Source organism: Narcine bancroftii, chromosome 3, assembly GCF_036971445.1.
Source record: "Narcine bancroftii isolate sNarBan1 chromosome 3, sNarBan1.hap1, whole genome shotgun sequence".
Lineage (NCBI taxonomy): Eukaryota > Metazoa > Chordata > Chondrichthyes > Torpediniformes > Narcinidae > Narcine > Narcine bancroftii.
In genome coordinates, this window is record NC_091471.1 from 38590577 (window position 1) to 38614021 (window position 23445).

The 23445-nt window shown below is 40.6% G+C and overlaps 1 protein-coding gene across 5 annotated transcripts in view; it reads right to left on the minus strand.

Annotated features, from left to right (window-relative positions):
* Window positions 1–19287: 19287 nt before the first annotated feature.
* The window catches only part of dym (dymeclin), a 523412-nt gene continuing 519254 nt past the window's right edge, over window positions 19288–23445 (minus strand). For 4 of the 5 annotated variants that reach the window (XM_069923865.1, XM_069923863.1, XM_069923866.1 and 1 more), the window contains one exon: window positions 19288–19837. In XM_069923865.1, the coding sequence (XP_069779966.1) occupies window positions 19688–19837 (150 nt within the window). In that variant the 3' untranslated portion in view covers window positions 19288–19687. The remainder of the gene's footprint in view (window positions 19838–23445) is intronic. The other variant, XR_011353340.1, reaches the window with a different exon arrangement.

The window sequence follows — 23445 nt, forward strand, 5'->3', positions numbered from 1 at the left end:
TACGAGATCAACAAGAATGTTTTATACTGTATCAGCTGCCCTATTTTCTTTAAAACTCATAAATGAAGAAATCTTACTAACTCAGCATATACCACATATTCTATATTTTACAAGTGCATGTTGTGAAAGCTATGTTCACCACTCAGTCAATGGTGAGTCTCAGCTTTAACCCAATGAACAGAAAATTTTAAAATTGGAACTTTTCAGATGTAATGATGAAACTTTTTTATGGGATAAAACTTGTTCAAAAAGAAATCAAAGTAGGCTTTGATCAAATCTGATTCTAAATTTAAAAAATAGGTAAGTTGTGACGGTGCACTCTCTCATGGCGAACCGCCCCCATGTGTAACGCCACGTGATGGGGCAGCCATGGGAAGATGGCACTGTCAGGTTTTCTCCCTGCCTCATGTCTCCTGCCCAACGCGCACCTGGGGCAGTAATTATGTCACAATGCACGAGGTGATTGAGCTCCCACTGCCCTTAAAAGGGCGTGCGCTGTATTTGAATAAAAACAGTCATTAAAGACTTTCAACGTGGTGGCTGAGTCTTCCTTGGCCGTGTCCAGCACCACATTGGTGACCCCATTGAGCCCAGATGCCTCTCTGATCTCAAGAACATGGATCCGGCAGAGATCAACGCCATTGCCATCAAATTGCCCCCCTCTTCTGGACCCATCGCCCACGTACGTGGTTCGGGCAGGCGGAGGCATGGTTTCAACTGAGGAACATTTCAGCAGATGCCACGATGTTCTACCACGCCGTGTGTATGCTGGACGAAGAAACGGCAGCCAGGGTGGACGATCTAATACATAACCCACTAGCCGAGGGTAAATATCTTGTCCTCAAGAACCTGCTCCTTTGTACTTTCGGGCTCTCCCCTCAGCAGCATGCCTCCAGGCTCCAATGCCTGTATGAAGGTCCATATAATGTCCTCCAGCGGTCCGGCAGGACTTTCACTTTGGACATAGGGGGTAAAGATGAACTTTTCACCGTGGACCGTTTAAAGGCGGCACACTTAGGCCTATCACGGTCGGTGGAGACGTCCATGCCTAAATGTCAGGACTGCCCGCCCAAGTGGCGCGACACGTAGCCGGTTCTGGGGGGAGTTGTGTGGCGGCGCACTCTCTCATGGCGAACCAGCCTTGCGTGTAACGCCACGTGGCGGGGCAGCCATGGGAAGATGGTGCTGTCAGGGTTCATCCCTGCCTCAAGTCTTCTGGGGCAGCGATTATAATGTCATAATGCACGAGGTGACTGAGCTCCCACTGCCCTTAAAAGGGAGCGCGCTGAATTTGAATAAAAACAGCCATTAACGACTTTCAATGTGGTGACTGAGTCTTTCTTGGCTGCATCCAGCACTACAAAGTATTAATAAATGAAAGCTACTAGATGACTTTTGCACATAGCATGACAATGTTAAATTTTATTTTTAAACAGCATTAGTGAGATACTGCAGAATCAAATTTTTAAAATGGAAGTATTTTAGATCATGAATTCTGATTCATTCGAGGATTTAATGAGCTAAAGAATAAAATGGAAGCAAACAAATGAATGTTGCAACATGTTCAACCATTCAGAGTATTAAAACAGAATAGCGAACTGATAATCAGTGCATTTGTAACACTGGCTCATTTCCTATTCCATAATCTATGAATTGTTTAGAACCATAGAATACTACAGCACAGGAACAGGCCTCTTCAGCCCTTCTAGTCTGTGCTGAACCATTTTTCTGGCCTAGTCCCACTGACCTGCACCCAGTCCATAGCCCTCCATACCTCTCCCATCCATGCACCTGCCCAAATTCATCTTAAATGTTAAAATTGAGCCCAAATTCACTTCAGCTGGATCTCCTTCCACACCCCACCACTTTCTGTGTGAAGAAGTTCCCACTCATGTTCCCCCTAAACTTTTCCCCTTTCACTCTTAACACATGCCCTCTGGTTTGTATCACACCTGCCCTCAGTGGAAAAAGCCTATCGACATTTTCTCTATTTCCCTCATAATTTTAAATACCTCTCTCAAATCTCCCCTCACTCTTCCACACTCCAGGGAATAAAATCCTAACCTGTTTAACCTTTCCCTGTAACTCAGTTCCTGAAGTCGGGGCATTAAGCTAAATCTTCTCTGCACTCTATCTTATTGATATCTTTCCTGTAGTTAGGTAACCAAAACGGCACACCATACTCCAAATTTGGCCTCACTAATGTCTTATTCAACTTTCACATAACATCCTATTCTCAATACTTTGATTTATAAAGGCCAATATGCCAAAATCTCTCTTTACAACTCTACCCACCTGTGATGCCACTTTCAGGGAATTTTGTATCTGTATTCCGAGATCCCTCTATTCTACCACATTTCTCTGTGCCCTATTTACTGTGCATGTCCATTTTTAGTTTGTCCTTCCAAAATACAACACCTCACACTTGTCTGCATTAAATTTCATCTGCTATTTTTCAGCCCATTTTACCAGCTGGTCCAGATCCCTCTGCAAGCTTTGAAAACCTTTTTTGCTGTCCTCAACACCTCCAATCTTAGTGTCATCTGCAAACTTGCTGATCCAATTTACCATATTATCATCCAGATAGATGACAAACAACAATGGCCCAAAACTACAACAATCCCTGAGGCACACCACAGGGAGGCCACCAGTCTGAGAAGCAATCATCCATCACTACTCTCTGGCTTCTCCCATCCAGCCATTGTCAAATTCAGTTCACTACTTCACCATGAATATCTAGCATCTGAACCTTCCTAACCTCCCATGCAGGACCTTGTCAAAGGCCTTACTAAAGTTAATGCAGACAACATCCATATCCTTTCCTTTGTCAACTTTCCTGGTAACCTCCTTGAAAAACTCTATTAGATTGTTTAAATATGACTTACCATGCACAAAACCATGTTGACTATTCCTAATCAGTCCATGACTATCCAAATAATTGTATATCCAATCTCTTAAAACACCTTCCAATAATCAGGCTAACAGGCCTATAATTTCCAGGGTTACTTTTGGAGCCTTTTTTAAACAATGGAACATGAGCTACCCTCCAGTCCTCTGGCAATCCATGGCTAAGGACATTTTAAATATTTCTGCCAGAGCCTCTCCAATTTCTACACTAGTATCCCTCAAATTCCAAGAGAATATCTTAAAGGTCCTGGGGATTTATCCACCTTTATTTGCTTTAAGTTAGCAAGCACTTCCTCCTCTTTAATCTGTATAGATTCCATGCCCTCACTGCTTGTTTTCCTTACTTTCTATGGCTCTGTGCCATTTTCCTGAGTGAATACTGATGAAAAAAAAAACATTTAAGACCTCTCCAATCTCTTTTGGCTCCAATTCCTACTGACTATACACCACATAACCTCAGTAGACAAGTGCTCTGGTCTGTCCAGCCTGAGCAGAGCTGATATTTTCTGACGAGCAATGTCCTCTCTTTCCCCTTTCATTCCCCCCCCCCCCACCCACCGTTCTATCACATCTAAAGAAACAGAAGCCCAGAATATTGAGCTGCCAGTCCTGCCTCTCCTGAATAGATGTACCAGAGAACATTTCCACCACATTAAGCCCATTGACTTCTAATGGTGGATGCAATTTTAACATCACCCTTTCCCTCCTCCACTCCTCCATTTGCTCTGGTACTCTGGTTCCCATCTCCCTGCAAATCTTGTTTAAACCCACCAGAGAAGCACTACCAAACCTTCCTTCAAGGATATTTGTCCCCTTCCAGTTCAGAGGCAAACTGTCCCATTATAACAGGTCTCACTTTCCCTGGAAGCCCAATGATCCAGAGACCCGAAGCCCTCCCTCCTGCACCATGTCTTTAGCCACGTTAAGCTTCATTATCCATCCATTCTAACCTCACTAGCACGGGGCACAGGTAGCAATCCTAAGATCATTCCCTCGAGGTCCTGTCCTTCAACCTAGGGCCTAACTCTTTGAACTCTCCTTGCAGGACCTCTTCATCCTTCCTACCCTACATGGACCACAACATCTGGCTGCTCACCCTTCCTCCTGAGAATGACATGAACCCAATCTGAGATATCTCGGATCCTGGCACCAAGGAGACAACATACCATCTAGGAAACAATCCCTTCCACAGAACCTCTTATCTGTCCTCCTAACTATGGAATCCCCTATCACTATAGCTCACCTCTTCTCCTCCTTTCCCTTCTTAGCCACAAGACCAGACTCCATGCTAGAGACCAGATCTTCACGGCTTGAGCCTGGTAGGTCATCTGCCCCAACAGTATCCTAAATGGCATACTTGTTATTGAAGGAGGGGGGCGGCCACAGGGGTGCCCTGCTCTGCCACCTTTCTCTCTCCTGTCACCCATCTACCCTCCTCCTGCTTCCTAGGTGTGATAGTGTCCCTGTAACTCCAATCTATCTTCCCCTATGTCTCCCCAATGATCCGGAGTTCATCGAACTCCAACTCCAATTCTTTAACTTGGCTTGCCAGGAGCTGCAACTTGATGAAGTCATCATGGATACTGCTGGCTTCCGTGACAACCCGCATTTTGCAAGTGGAGCTTTTTCCTGCCTCGGCTGCCGTTCCCACTGTCTATGACTCGATGAACAAAATACTTCTAAAAACCTGCCCTTACCTGCTGAATCCTTTTTGTTCCTCAAATAGGGTGGCCCTTTCTGACTTCAGCTCCGACTATTCCTTGCCTCTTATCTATTCTCGCCAAAGCCTGTTTGATTCGAAGATTGTGATCCTATTTCAGCATCAAATCTGGGAAATTTCTAATCTGCATAGTCCAATGACAAGAATTGTGAAAAGCTCCAGTAATCCCCAAGTGCCAATCAATGAATGACCCTGCACTTCAAGTCCACTTTATTGTTTGATCTCCATACATATCAATTTCCTGTATCCATCAATCCATTTTCTCAGTTGTGAGTTTACTCAATGATTGAGCACCCACAAGGTTTAGATTTTTGAAGATTACAACCCTCTGAAAGAAGGAGTACATGAACACTCTTTAGCCCATAGCATATCTGTGATTCAAGTCACTGTCACATGAAAAGAGCCCTGGATTTTAATACCATGTCATTGATTATAAAATTTTATTAAAATGTCAGCATGATGCCATTCTTCAACTGGTGGAAAAATACTGACTTCTTAATTGTGCTGAAGAGAAAATAACAAAGTTTCATACTGCTAACTCTGTGATGACTGGAAGGCAGAAGTATACAGTTGATTGTGAGTGACAACAAACAAGTTCCTTCGGTGAATCAAGATTCAAGATTCCGTTTATTGTTGTGTACACAAAAATACACAATAAAGTATTTGTCTACTATGTAAAGGCACACAAAGAGGCGCTATTAATATAGCGCCAGCATCAAAACAAGAAAGAATAGCAAGAGAGTTGCTTCAGAGACAGAGTGTCTGGATCCCACCTCCTCTCATGCCACTGCCTCCTGCGCCCTTGTAACCTCAGTGTTCTCATGGCCTCCTATCCAGTCCAGTGCTGAACCCAAGCATAGGCTATACAAATAGCAGCTCCTCAATCCTTAATTCAAGTTATTATCATCTGACTGTACATATACAACCAGATGAAACAGTGTTTCTCCAGACCACAGTATGCGCAAGCACACAGTGATACCCACACAAGCCCCCTTTAAATTGCAGCACGTGGGTAGCCCTCCTAGGACCCGGGTGCAATTACTGGGGAAAAGGTGCTGGAAGGACCTTTTGAATTGCAGGAGTTCGACCCGTTAAATCGGCAACCCAGCAATTCAAGGGGGATCCATCCCCACAATGACACATCACACACTCACTGGAAGTACTGCCAGATATTCAGATGCTGGTTGCCTGTTGACGCACACACACACACAAGCGCTGACATCACTGGAATAAGTGGGTTGACCATTTTCATGTTCAAATTGCCTGTGGATGTGACCTAGGTAAGTTTAACTGGGTTCCCTGACTACCTCTGAGGTAGGTCAGGCATCCGGTGGGATCCAACGAGGTTGACCCGTTTGGTCCCTTTCTAACTGCCATGTAATGGGGGCGTTAACTGGGCAAATTGCCCAGTTAATCCCACACTCACACGACAAAACAGTCACATGTACATATGAAGACATAATTTCAAATGAATGCATCTAAATATTTTGGGATGATTTAATCGGTTACAGGATATTGTTCATCAATCACACAACCTGCAGGAAAAAGATATTTCTCAGCCTGCCTAATTTTGATGCTGTTGTTCCTTCTTCTTGATGGTAGTAGGTCAAAGATACTGTGAGCCAGATGGAAAGGGTCCACAATAATTCTTAAGAGTTCTGAACATCCAAAGAGTTAGGAAGCCACCTGTGAGAGTGGCCCTTCGGGAACCTGGTTCACCACATTCACAAAACCTGGACCAAATACCTGGTTTCTAAAAGATGGCTGCTAAGAGGCTTGGATTGGTATGAGGCCCTCAGCCACTGAACCTGGTGGTGGCGTCAGGGCTGCTGCAGTTTCCTACGCTGCAAATTTTGTTCATGGCTTCTCATATGGGGCCATTGAAGGGTGACGGCTGAGCAGAAGGACCTCATGGAGCTGGGTTGAAAGTCCATGGCCTCCTTGCCCAGATCCGCACAAATGGCAGCACTCATGATACAGAATCACCATATATTATCTATTTGTTTAATTTACCTATTGTCTCCCAGGGATAAAATATGGAAGTAAGAGTCTGTACTTTACAGTCAAGAGCCCAATGATTGCTTCCCTTTAATTTGTCCAATTCTTATATAGAATGATAGCTTAGCAGTTGGCGCAATACCTTTACAGCACCAGCGATCTGATCCAGACCGGGTTTTAAATCTCGTGCTGTCTGCAAGGAGTTTGTATGTTCTCCCTGAGCCTGTGTGGGTTTTCTCCGGGGGCTCTGGTTTCCTCCCACCCTTCAAAACATACCAGGGCTGTAGGTTAATGGGTGTAAATTGGGCAGCACGGACTCATGGGGTGAAATGGCCTGTTAGTGTGCTGTATGTTGTAAGGTAAAACATCATGAGATGGGAATGTGTAGGGAGTTACCCTGTACAGGGCAGTAACAAGAAGGGGAGGTGTCCTTGTACTCCTGTTAGGTAAAACATCATGAGATGGGAATGTACAGGGCTGTAACAAGATGTAAATGCATCCTTGTACTTACAAGATAAGAGAGACATTGATGGATTGAGAGGCAGGAAGCTAGCAGGGAAAGGATAGCAACAGTTTTAGTCATTGGACAAGTAATGATATGATGATGTTCTAAGCATGTATCCAAGGGTATAAAAAATCACCATTTTGCTGATAACGGCAGAATGCATTCTCCGACTAACCTGGTTGGTCGCAAGTGTTACAATCCGGTAATAAAGAACAAAGAACCCTGATTTCGACTCAGCCTGGTGTTTGTCTCACTCATTCATGAACAAAGCAGACCTAACAATGTCTAAATTTAAAATTATTTACACACACACATACTTGCCTCAGGTGTTTGTGGAGGTTTGGTACAACACCAGAAACCCCAACAAATTCCTACAGTGGTGTGGTGTAAAGTGTGCCGACTGGCTGCATCATGGTCTAGTATTGGAACACTAATACCCCTGAGTGTAAACATTCCAAAAGGTAGTGGACACAATCCAGGACATCACAGGCAAAACCATACCCATTATTGAGTACATCATCAGGGAATGATGTCGGAGGGCAGCAGCAATCATCAAAGACCCTCACCACCCAGCACGCGCTCTGTTCTTGCTGCTGGCATCAAGAAAGAGGTCTAGGTGTCACAAGACTTGCACTACCAGGTTCAGGAACAGCTGCTACCCCTCCACCATCAGGCTCCTCAACAACAAACTCAGACTCATTTAAAGACTCTTATTTGTGCACTCGATTATTTTCTTTGCTCTCCTGTATTGCACAGTCAGTTTGTTTGCATTCATTATCTATTTACAGTTCTTTTGATTGTTTACATGTTCACTGTGTGGATTTTTTTGCACTACCAATTAGTGGTAATTCTGCCACGCCAGCAGGAAAAAGAAATATTAGAGTTGTATGTGATATCATGTATGTGCTCTGACAGTAAATCTGAAATATATTGGGCAGCATGGATGGTGTAGTGGTTAGTGTAATGCCTTTACGCTGACATCGATCAGGACCAGGCTTCCAATCCTGTACTGTTGGCTCTGGTTTCCGTCCATCATTCAAAAAAATGTACTGGGGTGTAGGTTAATTGGGTGTAAATTGGGTAGCACGGACACATGGGCTAAAATGGCCTGTTACTGTGATGTATGTCTAATTTTAAAATATATAATACATGATCGCGCAGTGTGCACGCAATGTTGGGCTGACCTATATAAACCTATTCAACAATCTAAACTTTTGCTACTCCACACCCATAATCCTCTATTTTTCTTCCATCCATGTGCCTGTCTTAAGAGTCTTTTAAGGGTCCCTCTTGTACCAGTCTCCACCACTATCCCTAGTAATGCATTTCAGGCACCCACTAGTCTCTGCGCAAAAAAAGACATTCGTCATCTCCCCTAAACTTTCCTCCCCTCACCTTATGCAGATATCCTCTGGTATTTGCTACTGTTGTCCCGGGAAAAAGGCGCTGGTTCTCCACCCTATCTCATGAGAGAAAGAGAGGAGGCCAAAAAAAAAAGACATATCACAACAATAATTCAAAACCTCAGGTATTTTTCTAAACTTTGATATTTATTGCATTCCATTTCAAAATCCTTGGTTTTGGGGTTATATTACTTCATTCGCTATGAATCAGATAGACAATTTAGTGAAGGGCAACAATAGACAATATCAAAATACATTCAAGCAATAAGGGGTCATATTCATTGATTAATTCTGGCTAAATTGTTCTCATATCTCCACACACTACCCTACTGGAAAGCATTCTACCTGATTGCATCACTGTCTGGTATGGAGTGCCAATGCGGAGGACAGGAAAAAACTCCAGACACTTGTTAACTCAGCCAGCAACATCACGGGTACCATAATTTCTCCATTGAGGACGTCTGAAAGAGGTGGTGGTTTAAAAAAGCAGTCACTATCCTCAATGACCCCCACCACCCAGACCATGCCCTCTTCATCATGCGACCACCAGGAAAAGGGTCCAGGAGCCTGAAGTTGAACACCCAGCAGCACAAGGACAGCTTCTTCCCCTCTGCCATCAGATTCCTGAATATAGACAATGAACTGCAGACACTACCTCACTTTACTCTATTTTCTCACACTATGTATTTATTTATTTTTGAATTGTAAGTTATAGCAATACTTGCACTGTGACGCTGCCGCGAAACAAATTTTGCAATAAATTCATGACAATAAATTCCGATTCTAAGTAATTAAAGAACACACTGAAGAGAGACTGCCGACTGAAGCAATGAAAACGTAGAGGAAGAAACCAAATCTAAACCATTTCTTTGACAGGTTTGAAATAAATTTAATTCGGAGAAAAATTTGTGATATAAATGACTGTGCAATAAAAGAATGGAAAATAAAACTACCTAAACATATTTTCCCCAATTTCAGCAACTTTCTCGTTCAGCTTTAAAGCTTTACACCTAAATGGTGATCATTTTTAATTATGAGAAATCAAGGAAAATGCAGTAGAAATACATCTATTCCCATTGATAAAACCATTATCTACTTGTACAGTATATGGACTGAAGCTTAGGAAATTCCTCTGCTTGTATTGTCGACAGTACATACACATGGAAGAATTTGGAGTTGCAGAGATGTTAGGAAACTAAACACGAAATACCAAACTTCAATTAACATTACTTTGCCCTGTGCAGAAAAATGGCATTTGCATCTCTCATACTGAAAGAGCTGCTTTATCCCCAGTAGATTTAAAATGTGTCAATATTTATCACTATAAAACATCAATCAAATCTCCCAAATTCACATTATTTTTTTTCAGTGGTGTATTTAGGCCTAACCATTGATGTCAATTGCAGTAGTCATTTTTATCTCAGCAAGATGCTACAAATGGCACTGAGATGAATGACCAGGTATTGTCTTTCAGTCTGGTGAGCTGAGAACATGTTGGTTAGGATTCTGGAAGAACTTCATCCATCTTTGAGACAAAGACATGAATGATTCTATAAATGTAAGCGTTTTACATTGTTTTAATTTCATTACTAAACAGGCTGAGACTATTTCTGATTAATGACTGCATTCCTGAAAAACAATAGTGATCCTTATTCAAGCTAAAATTAAAATGATTGTATGATATTGCAATATAGTCCATTTCCTAAATCAGTTTAATGTTTTTTTTTCTTTTCCAATTTCTTACCTTTTCTCACACTCAACCTGGACATTAGTTCCATTGACAGAAACCCCCCCTCCATTCTATGAGTTTGGAATGTGTACATTCTGGGGTATTTTGTGATGAACAACACCATGGCTTCCAATGTTCAAACCAACTTCAATAATGATGCTGAAGAGAATGAAACCTGTCCTCCTCATTAAAGATCAATCATGGGGTCGACTTTTTTTTTAGCTGATATCAGCTGAATCAATTATGGTTCAAATGTACATTTATTTGAAAGGTTATACTTATCTCTCATTCTGAAATAGCTGCTTTATACCCAGTAGATTTAAAATATGTCAATATTATTCAATTGTAAACTGCAAAAATTGCAAGAACAGGTGCTCCTCTACTCACGATGGCCCAACTTACGATTTTTCGAAGTTACAATGGCCATTATCACTATATTTTATGATAAACAATCGATTTTTTTCAGTGTTGAATAAAAGGTATTCAACATTTAATTATAAAATAGGCTTTGTTTTAGATAAATGTGTCCAGCTGTAGACTACGGTAAGGGTTCTGAGCTGGGCTATAATGTTCGATAGGTCTGGAACTGTACCTCTTTCAACTTACGATTTTTTCACTTACGATGGGTTTATTGGAACGCAACCCCATCGTAAGTTGAGGAGCACCTCCGTTCTCTTTCTCCGTTCGGACAGAATGATGAAATAAACAGTTCTGTGTAATCACATTTCTAGGCAAATGTGTTTCCTATGAAATCAGGTGTTGTCACTTGGTTTTTAGTTCAGCTCATTTGTAACAAACAAAATCCACTGGGGTAGCAGAGTGATTAACTGGACAAATAATACTCGATAACAAAGATTTTGCTTTCTGAACACTTCTGGGTGCTGATCACAAAAATCACCATAAAAATTTCCTATCACACACCATTTTTTAGATATAACGAAATTTTTGTGATTCCCTGTCAAATTTTAAGTCTACATCAGGCATACAAAACCATGAAATGCAACATGTCATTGAAAATCCATTTTCCACATTGGCACTGGGGCGTCTTCCCCGCAGATCACAATTTAAATAGCCAGTCAGTGACCAACATGGTGAAAGATTCCACCAGGATATTATGACCATGGAAAAGCAGAATCAGGGCAACTGGAATCCACCAACATTGGCCGATTATTGTTGGACGCATCAGATGCTGATAACGAAAATCAGAAGCAAAACATTTTTAGGTCAGTTGAATGAACGCAACGTGTCAGCATCATTATGTGATTAAACACGCTAAATTCAATAAAAATTAATTTAATGTTCTCCAACTTCCTGATAGTCAAATCTGAAATGATCTTTGTGTTCAGCTTGAAGTTATTTTTCATAATCCCCAAATTTTTTCAGGAAGCAAACCTTTAGAAAAAAAATGATGTCCAGTGTAATTCATGGCCTTCAGCTACTGATGTAGAGGCATATTCAAATCCCATCAATGCAATCAGGGATGTAGTGCTGCCAGAGTTCACCAGAGCGTCGCTCCAGCACCTCAAGGGGCACATCCTTGTCGCTGTTTTTGGTGAGCTCCCACACCTAAAAAATTAGCACTGCATTCCTGAATGCGATGCAAAACTTTCTTTTAGTCACTTATATAATGTGGCCTTTGCTGTCAAGCACAGCCTTCATTGCCCATCCCTAATTTCCCTTTGAGAAGGTGGTTGTGAAATTTTTCTTGAAGGCCTTCCCAGTGTTATTGAGCAGCGAGTTCCAGGATTTGTTTTCAGCAACAATAGAGGGACAGTGAAATATTTTCAAGTCAAAATAGTGTGTGCACCACCTACAGGTGGTGAAATTCAGTTAATTATTCTGGAATATTATTAAACCATCGAACTATTGTAAAAACCTCACCTTTAAAAGGAAGGAATTCTGCTGCTCTTCTCAGATCTGGCAGGTGACTCATGACCAACACCAAAGTAAATGACTTTGTAAAGGCAAATTGGGGATGGATACTGGATGCTTGTCTTGTCAGCAAAGCCCAGCAACTATTAAAAAACAAAATGTTGGGACCACCCATTTTTTGGGCCTGAAAATTGAAACACATGGAACAGCAGCAACTGTTGTGAAAATGCTTCCTTAATAATAAGGACTACTATTTTTTACACAATAAAAACAGTTAAGTTCAATAAAATTTATGCACAGACCTTATGCACAGCTAATTCCCACTATTGTAATATGAAACTAGTTTTCTCCTGGAACAGCTAAATTGTGGTTGCTTATCATTCCACATCGACACTGACTTAAACGTAGCAATTGGCCAAGGGGGCACATGAAACTATGGCATGACTGTGATAGTACGGATTCTATCACCAATGTGTATATATATATATATATATTGTGGTATAGGATAATTGTGATTGGCTGAGAGCGTAGCCATGCCTACTGGCAGGTCTAAAAGGGTTGCTCCTAGCCAGACCCAGATCATTCTGGACTGGCCGACCTACATGTGATACGCTCCAGTCTTCTAGTTAATAAAAGCCTTGGTTTGGATCAACAAGCCTTTGATTCTTTCGACGTGCATTACAATGACATCACATTTGCTTGAAATAACATATATTTTGGTCCTACAGTATCTACAAAAATGGGATGTAAAGCAGATCCCAGGGTTCTAAAATCTGACAGATTTACTTTGACATTATCATCAGTTATATTATTGCCAAACAGACAAATACGTTCAGGTGAGCATGAAGCCATGTAAATCCATAGTTGAAGAGGTAATGCTCTGCAAAAAAGAATAGGTCTCTTTTGCATGCGCTGTCTTGGCCTTTTAGTTGCTATTAAAAATTTCACAGGCCAAAAATGTGAAGCTGCATTTATACAATAACTTACAAGGGTTTTCAGGACTTAATGAATTATTTCATATACAATAGACTACTTGGAAGTTCTAAAGAACTACAAACTGCTGACGATGAACACGAAAAAGAACAAAAATGTGGAAAGACTTTCCTTCATGGAAAGTTTTCAGCGTTTTTCTCTTTTGCCAATGCTGAGTTTTATCCCAAAGATGACACATAAACAATGATTACTTATTCAATTTGGCACTAGCTTGTTTCTGGGAAAATGAGCTGAAATTCTCCTACAGAAGTGAAATACGAAAGTTTGCAGAAGCTGTGATTGTAGTAAAAACACACAGAAATGCTGGATGAACTCAGCCGGTCTTTCAGCGTCCATAAGAGATAAAAATGCATCGCTGATGTTTGGGGCCTGAGCTTTTCTTCAAGGAATAAGGAAAGAATAAGCAAAAAATTGGAAATCTCAGAATAGAGACAGATATGATTTTTACACAGATTTGGTGGGATTTTACTGTTATGAAGAGTCTCTGATGTCCCGGCATTGGCCATTCACACAGGAATGACCAAAGCTGCAAATCTCCATTTCTGTCCACGATTTTAGACAGCATAGAGGCATTGTGATATGTAAAGAGACAGGACGTGTGTCAACATTGACATATAACATACGTGGGAGGTGCAGCGCCACTGTGTCGACGTCGACTGGTCACCTTCATCAATGTCGTATTCATTAACTAGTTGGTTCCAGAATGCCTGCAGGCATTCCAGGAAAATGATAAGGGTTTAGGGGGAAAAAAGTTGAAACTAGAATGGCACTCACATTCTGGTTCCGAGTTTTTTACATTGCATGAGTTCTGGTAAAATGGGAATAATTTCCTGGAATATAAGTGCTATCTGGGGAAGGAGTCCAGACCAACAAAAGGTTTTAATTGGCTAAGGGGAGAGGTGAGAATTGATTTTGTCCATGAAAGGATGGTCTCAGTCTGATAGTGCATGAGACCATGGACAGACATGTTAGCAGACACATGTTCCCCTTCATCCTCTCTCAGCCTTCCACAGGAACCTCTCCTTCCGTGACTCCCTTGTCCACTCTTCCCTCCCCACAAATCGTCCCCTTGGTATCTGCCCTTACCATTATTCGGGGCCACAAACAGTCCTTCCAAGTGAATCAACATTTCACTTGTGAATCTTTTTTTTAAATTTTTTATTTTTCACACCATAAATCACATTAGCCATGATATACACTATTTCTTTTTCACACATATACAGTGACTTTTTCTCCCCCCCCCACTTTCCTCCCAAACCACCCCCCACCCCCCCCCCTCTCATCCATTTTAGGTATACAATCTAGGTTGCATTAAGCCAGTCAGACAATGTTGTCATTCAACAAAATTACACCAGAAATTCTACTGAGTCCATTCTTTTCTTTCCTTCTCCTTCCATCAACTTAGGTACTGTTTGTCCCCGGTAGGTTTTTGCTATTGTATTTAATGTAAGGCTCCTATACTTGCTCGAATATTTCAATATTATTTCTTAACCTATCTGTTATTTTTTCTAATGGAATACATTTATTCATTTAAATTTAGTAGTTTCTTCCTTTTAATTTGGTTATGTATTCCATTAATATTTAAAGACATATAGTTCAGCGTAGCCCTTTTATATTTTGTTTATCTTCTCTTTCCGTTTTTCCATCATTACCTTTCCTCCTTTTCCATTTCTGTTTTCTTATTTTCAACTCATTATAAGACAACATTCCTACAACATCCAACATTTTCCTTATTCTCCTATTTCTATCTTATTTATCCCCAATCTCCCCTTCACCTCCTGAGTTGTCCTTTATCCCTTGTCGGACAACCACATCTCCCCTCTCCATTTGGATTTGCGAATCCACTCGCAAGCGTCAACTGATTTTGCAGTGACCGCTATTTCCCCCCACCCCGCCTCCCCCAGAAAAGATTTCACTTTTCATATGTCACAAAGGTCACTCTTTTAATTCCCTCCTTATTCTCTCTATTCCATTACCTTCCCTTATTAATTCTTGTCTATACTATCTATATTTTCCTCTAAGTACAGATACATTTATGTATGCTCATTGTCTCTATTCACTCTTATACCTCTTTACCCGCATACCTATCAATCGTAATCATTTTTACTCTCATTACCCGTCTTCATCCCTCAGTCTATTTTTGTCTTTACCCACATACATATCAATCGTGATCATTTTAACTCTCATTACCCGTCTTCCTCCCTCAGTCTATTTTTGTAATTGTTCTGCAAATTTTCGTGCTTCTTTTGGATCCGAGAATAGTCTGTTTTGTTGTCCTGGAATAAATATTTTCAATACCGCTGGATGCTTTAGTATAAATTTATACCCTTTCTTCCATAAAATCGCCTTTGCTGTATTGAACTCTTTTCTCTTCTTTAGGAGTTCAAAACTTATATCTGGATAAATGAAGATTTTTTGCCCTTTATACTCCAGTGGTTTGTTGCCCTCTCTTACTTTTTCCATTGTCTTCTCCAGTACCTTTTCTCTTGTAGTATATCTTAGGAATTTTACTACAATAGATCTTGGTTTTTGTTGTGGTTGTGGTTTAGAGGCCAATACTCTATGTGCCCTTTCTATTTCCATTTCATGCTGTAGTTCTGGACATCCTAGGGTCTTAGGGATCCACTCTTTTATAAACTCCCTCATATTCTTGCCTTCTTCATCTTCCTTAAGGCCCACTATCTTTATGTTATTTCTTCTGTTATGGTTTTCCATTGTATCTATTTTTTGAGCTAGTAGTTCTTGTGTCTCTTTAGTTTTTTTATTAGATTTCTCCAATTTCTTTTTTAAGTCTTCTACCTCCATTTCTGCTGCGACTGCCCGCTCTTCCATCTTGTCCATTTTCTTTCCCATTTCTGTTAAGGTCATCTCCATTTTATTTATTTTCTCTTCTGTGTTGTTTATTCTTTTTCTTAAATCCTTAAATTCCTGTGTTTGCCATTCTTTAAATGACTCCATGTATCCTTTAATAAGAGCAAGTATATCCTTTACCTTGCCTTTCTTTTCTTCTTCTATTTCTCTGTACTCTTCCTCTTCCTCTTCTTCTTCCTCTGGGTTGGCCATCTGTTGTTTCTTTGGTGCCCTTTCCTCCTCTTCTTTCTTGTTTCTATTGTCTTCTGTGGTCTCTTCTTGCTGCAGGTGTTCTGCAGCTGTCGTTGCCGGCTGTGGAGATCGACTCCCCAGCTGGTCCCCCCTCCCGTCGGTGTGTTTTTTTTCATTCGCATCGCGCATGCGTGAAGTATCGCGCATGCGCGGTTGCGCACTTTTACTCGGCTCTGCGAGCCATTTTTGTAGTCCATTATTTACCGACCTGAGGGAGCGGGTTTCTCTCTCCGCAGCGGGCCTCTTCGGACAGGTAAGGCCTTCACCTTTTTCCTCCTTTGTCTTCTCTTCCTCTCTTCTTACCGTTGCTTTCGATTTTTCTTTTTTTGTCGCCATCTTCTTTCTACCTTTATACTCACTTTTCTGTAACTTTTATTTCTGTGCCTTTGTGTTTTTCTTTGTTTTTCCCGACTTTTCTGGAGAGGGCTGGAGTTCACCGTCCGGCCACTACTCCATCACGTGACTCCTCTCACTTGTGAATCTTAAGCTGTCATGTACTGCATCCGGTGCTCCTGTTGTGGTCTCCTCTACATCTGAGAGACTGGATGCAGTTTGGAAGATTGCTTTGTTCAGCACCTCTTGTCCGTCTGCCGCAATAGCGTGGATCTCCCAGCGGCCACCCATTTCAATTCCCTATCCCATTCCCTTTCTGGGAATGGTCTCATGGACTGCGAGAATGAGACCACCTAAAAATTGGAGGAACAACACCTCATCTTCTGTCTGGGCACCCTCCAACCAGATGACATTAACATCAACTTCTCTGGCTTTCATTAAACCCCTCCCTCACTTCTTCCCACAGCTGCTTCTCTCCCTTTTTCCTTTGTCTCCTTTCACACAGCCAAAATCAATTCTCACCTCTCCCCTTATCATATCCAATTAACAGCTTTTGTTGGTCTGCACTCCTCCCCCAGCCAGCACTGTCTCTATTCTGAGAATTCCTGTTTTTTTGCTTATTCTTTATTATTTGAACAAGGGCTCAGGCCCGAAACGTTGGCATTATATCTTTATCTCCTATGGACGGCTTAGTTTCTCCAGCATTTCGGTGTCTTTTATTCTCCAGATAGAAACATAATATTTATCTTCATAGGCTTCAGTTGAAATCTTGCCATGCTTTTGTTTGAAACAAACTATCATTGCAATAACTTCGACAGAAGTTTCAAATGAGCATCAATATTTCCCTCTCACATTCTAAATGTGAGATATGGCATTGGTCCACTGGCTAATGAAGCTGAAGTCATTGTTTGATTCTGTGATTTATCATCTTCCAATGGGATGCCATCATCATTTCCTCTATCATGGGATACTTTGAGATAAGTATTAGTTGCAGTAAGTTACAATTGAATCATTCTGTAAATACATCCAAATTGGGGCCTTCATTGTTAATTTAGCTCTATGCCATCAATAGCCCCCTTTGGACTCTGCTCAAATTTATGGGTTCCCTTCCCTGTGAAGCAGTCAAGTTTAGTCATTTTTTTCTATACTGTGACAGACTATATATTTTATGTTGTAAATAGATATGCTTTTGAAGGAGATAGATTGTGGTGGTAGTGTAGGTCACAAACAAACACAAACACTTCACAAAACGGATCTCATTTAAAATGCCAGAGCTTTGCTCAAACCAGACAGTCTGGGCCCAGTGTCTTTGTAAAGACAATAAAAGCTGCTTTCCTGAGGGTTTTCATAAGGAGGTGAAAATAGAAGAATCCGAGCTCAAGAGTCTTCACAAGTATGTGTTAATTGGACATGCTGTGGAATAAAGAATTATTGTTTTGAAAGCAATAGATGAATTGACTCAGAAGTTTGGGTTCGGTGCCACCATCTGCCTGGCTGCAGTTTGCTGCTTTAAGAAGGTCATGTGGTTTTGCAAGCACAGAGAGGGAGAGAGAGAGGGGGGGGGGGGGAGAGGGAGAGAGAAAGAAGAGACCAAACAGGCTTTCTCTAAGAGAGAGAGAGAGAGAGAGAGAGAGAGAACTGGATTCTACAGTCATGGCAAGCTGGCACTGTTTAAAATCCCATTTTGAAGACAGGTTGTGAGTTCTGAGTTCAGTCTGTTGAAAACCCTTGTGGTCCATAAAAGAGGAAATGGCTGGCTAGAGTGTTTCACCTGAAATAAGGGAAACAATAGGAACTCTGTGGTGACCTGCAGAAGAAGAGGTTATCATTTGGAAAACCCTGATAGGGCAAGTTTCTTTGGCAAGACACTGAAGTGGTTGATCAGAAGGAATCAGTTTGTTTATCAGAAACCGACAAGAACCTTCCTGAGCGGGAACCACTTAAGTACCAGAGCTTGGTGAAAATTCATAAAGTCTGTGCACAGTATAAGAATTGCCTGATACTGGTGAACTTGAAGGAATGAGAAGTGAGATTGGACTGTGAATCAAAGAAAGTTTCTGAACTTACATACATGTGCGTTTAGAATTAGAAGGGGGTTAAGTTAATAGTAGTAAGTTAAAGTTTGATCCTGTTTTTATGTTTAAAAAAAACTACAAACGACTTTTGTTTAAGCAACCATTTGCCTTGGTGAATGACTATTGATTCTTTTGGGGTCCTCTGGGCTCGTAACAGTACTCTCTACTACCAATTTCATAAAAAACATAAAAAGTATTATATGATTTCCCCCTCCCCCACCTTAAATGGGCTGTGGCCCCTGTTGAGAATGCCTGCTCTACACAATAACCAGGAAGGAACATTTCAGGGAGGAACATTTATACATTAAGCATTATCCACTAAATTACACTTTGGTCTAAATTATTCCATTGAAAGCACATTTCTACTGAGATATATTTATCAAACATCTTTCTGATTTTATGTTTTGCTCATAACTGTGGACGTAAGACAAAATGCAATGAAGAACTTCCATTTAAAACATTGTTAGTTGACACCATCACTGCTCACTCAGTAGACATGAACTGGGCAGTACCTCAATTAAACATGATTTGTCCAGAACTTGCATCCTGCACAGATTCATTTCTTAAAGCTTTTATTATAACTTAAATAAAACAATGTCCTATTCTATCTCAGTTGTTACCTACAAATAATATACTTGGATCAGGAAGACTGGAATTCTAAAACATTTTAATTGAACATTATTATAAACAACAAACAATATTTATATTCTGAATATAATTAGGAAAATGTGAGTGCTGCGTTCTTGAAATATTTCATATTCCCCTCCTTCAACACCCCCCCCACCATATCTACTATTTTGGGTAGGGATCTAAAACCTTTTGAGATACCGGTAAGTAATTAATTTTGATATTACTGTTCAATCATTTGCTTCTAGCCAACTGAAGCAATATTCTGATACATCATTTCTCTTTTCCCTGCCAATAATATTAACATCTTATTGAATATGCAGAGCATGCGAAACTTGGAATGAGTTTCTTGCTCTTATACAATTGTTCTGTTATATTTGTCCCTCCTCTCTCCCACCACCTATGATCCCAATAAACAAGTGTTCAGCCAGAATCCATTGAAAAAAGCTGGACTTGCTGTGGATCCCAATACAATTCAGCAGTAGAGTTATAAACCAATGACCAAATGTATGGAACAAAAAACTCCTCCGGTTGCTCCTCTTCAACATACTTGAACTTAAGTTCTGGGAACTTCTGTGGGGAAAGAAAGAGGAAAAAATGATTAATTTAATGTGAATATTCTGTTAGAATCATTCAGTAGCTAAGCATCTTGAAGCAAATTCTCTATCATAAATAAATAAGTCACTCAGGCACAATGTTACTTCATAACAGACCAAAAGAGTCCAAAATGTTTATAGCCATTGAAATTTTTATGCGCATATGTATTTTTACGACTGTGCTAACTTCTTCAGTATCATTCCAGCTATAGCACATGTGAGCACTAAAGCAAAGAAACAGAAAATAAAAGCCTTTTGCACCTGCTCAATATGATTATATCTGGTCTTCCATTTCAATATAAATTTCTTGTTCCCCATATCTCTTTGATGAATTTTGTGCCCAGAAATCAACCCACCTTAATCTTAAAGACAGTCAATGACATGGCTTCTACTGGCTTCTGTGGTAGTGAATTTCAGAAGTTTATCAGCCTTGAAGAAATGTTTTCCTCATTTTTTTTTAGTTCTATGTGACTTGCCTCATATCTCATGACTATGATCCCTAGTTTCAGACACCTGAGAAATATTTTGCTGAGGCGAACTGCGCCACTCCATTATCAAACCGGCGTCCGTAGATATGGGTCCCTGCAGGATCAGGAGTTCCTGGTGGCTGGAGAGGGGGCATAAAGAATTCTGGGAGGTGTGTGACTTAAGAGGTCGGATGATTATGATAGCGCACCAACTGTAATTATTTAAACTCCTGCGAAGGTTCCATGAAACAGTTCTGTTGGTTCAGCTCACAGGCAACATCTGTTCTGCTTTATTCAGTGCACCACTCGCTACCCTTCATGCACTATTCTCTTTAACCTTTTTTTTTGTACATTTCAAGGAGATTCTCTCTTTTTTGAATGTTAATTGACCAATCTCTACTCATTAGAGTGTCCAAAGGTGAACTTTTGGTGCAATCATTTTAATCTGTCCCCATTTTCGTACCCACACGTCTGCCTATGGCCTTATGCGGTGACAAACCAAGGCTACCAGCAAATTGGAGGAACAGCATCTGGGCACCTTCCAACCAGATGGCATTAACATCGACTTCTCCACTTTTTGTTAAACCCCTCCCATCTCTCTCTCTTTTTCCCTATCCCCCTGTCTCCTTTCCTCCAGCTCTCCACCTCTTCCCTCTTCATTAATTAAACATACATGCAGCGCAGTAACAGGTCTTTCCGGCCCAATGATAACTGACCCTAAACATTTGAATAGTTTTGCTAAACCCCGCCCCCTTATCACCTCAGATTTTTTCTCTTCTGTCCTCCCACCCATATCCACATATGCCCTTTGGCCTGTTCTCCTCTCCCTACCCCTTTGTCCCTCCTCTCCTCTCTTCCCCCCACCGTATTATTCAGGCGTCTGCCTGCCTTTTGGTCACACCTTGGCAAAAGGCTCAGGCCAAACTCTGTGATTTAGAGAAGAAAACCTTACCATTGACCCAAGTCAAACTTTAATTTAGCTGTAGTTGGTGATATAGGCTTATACCTAAAAGATGGGGAGGTGCCCATATTGTAACTTTACACTCTCGATCATTCTCATTTATAGTCATATTTCTTTTTGTTAGCTTATTTTAAACTGTGAAAACTACTCAAAAGTCTTCTGAAGATCAATGTATCGATCAATCTCATTTCTCTGATCATCAAAGCTTTTTATTTTTAAATGTCTCCGATAGTCTTCAATCAAATTGTCCTAAATGATTAAGTATAAATATTATTAAAATAAATCCTTTTTTCCAAAAGTGTATTGAAGTGCCAGACATTTAATTAAAATATTAAGATAAATCAAAATAAATAATTCATTTATCTGCATTTAACTTTTTATTCAGGTTTAGCAAAACTATTCAAATGTTTAGGGTCAGTTATCATTGGAACGAGGTCCAATGCATTTCAATATCCAGGCGCCAAAGCTAGAGAGAAGATGACTACAGAGGAAGATCGTTCTCTACCAAACTCCTGGTGTAGGGCTCGCGATCTGGCCTAGTTTCTCTGGATGCTCAAACAACCATGGCATGATTAGCCGGTGCTGTCTGGAAGAAGTTTGTATGTTTTCCTCATGTCTGCGAGTTTCCTCCAGGAGCTCCAGTTTCCGTCCATCTTTCAAAACATACGGTGGTTTTAGCTTGATTGGGGTATATGGGTGGCACGGGCTCATGGGCCGGAAAGACCTGTTACCGCGCTGCATGTATGTTTAATTAAAAAATTTAAATTGAACTTGACATGAATTGCTCATTGTCACATGGACAAATATACAGCAAAAGGCTTTTGGATCAACAAGAACTTTTCCTCAAGATTAGAATATGATAACATTTAAGGTGAACACTAACTAAAGTCTGCAGACACCCTGGTTGAAGTTAAAACACAATGCTGGAGAAACTCAGCAGATCAAACAGTGTACTTACTTTATGTAGCAAAGTTTATATACGTAACTAATGTTTCGGGCAAATCAAACTTAATATTTTGATAAAAATACAGCACAACTGTTGCTCCAGTTATAGCTTGTAAATTTGATGATAAAAATGAAATTTCTCACAACTTTCTAACCAAGACAAAACAAAAATACTTGTGGTCTGAGAAGGGGCTTGACTTGCAAGCTCTACCCTTCTTGAAGCCATCAGGACTACAAGAATAGCAGGTATCAATAATAGACTTTTGGTATCAAGATGTTGGGAATGGAATGTTCTCATCATATTGATCTTTGAGGGGAACTTGGTTTGAAGTCTGTGATTAGGGCTACTGATCATGATACTTGAGTCATTACGTAATATACATTCCATGTGCAACAACATTCTGATTTGTCAGGAGGAAAAACCCAACACCCAACCCCAACCAACCAATTTTCCCCTGCAACCGTGTCTGCCTGTCCCGCATCGAACTTGTCAGCCACAATCGAGCCTGCAGCTGATGTGGACTTTTACCCCCTCCATAAATCTTCGTCCGCGAAGCCAAGCCAAAGATTGAAAACAAGCAATGACAAGCTAATCATCAAAAAAAGATGGAAGATAACGACAAAAATCTAAGGTTCCTTGAAGATAGGCTTCAGATTTCTGGAACTTATAGCATTTCAAAGTGCGCCTGGAATTATACTATCTGTTAGTTTTTGCTTGGCATTTAAAAGTAAAGAAACAATGATAATTCAAAATACTGTCATGCCAGTTGAAGCTGACTCGGATCTTGTTGAAAGTACATAGCTCAGATGAGGGGCAGATTGTTGGCCCAACACAAGGGAAACATTGACATTACAAACTACTGAGTGCTACTAATAATGCTACTACATTATTAATGGTCAGTAGCCTCCCTGTCTTTGTCATCAGGGTTCTAATCCTGTTGTGGACTGATAGTTTGTCCAGGATTGTAACTTCATCCCAATGAATAATGAAAGGAGCTACATTTCACGTTTCCATACAATCCACCCTTCCATGCAACTTCATCTAATAGTTCTGCCAGTCTGCCAACTCTAGGCAGTTAAAGGTAGTGAAATTGATTTCTTAGTAGTATATAGCACTTGCTAGGAAGAATTAGATATTAATTAACAAAAAAGAAAAACCTTATTTTCAGTCCAAGTGATCAGGTACCTGGTATCAGCCAATATAGCAAATGT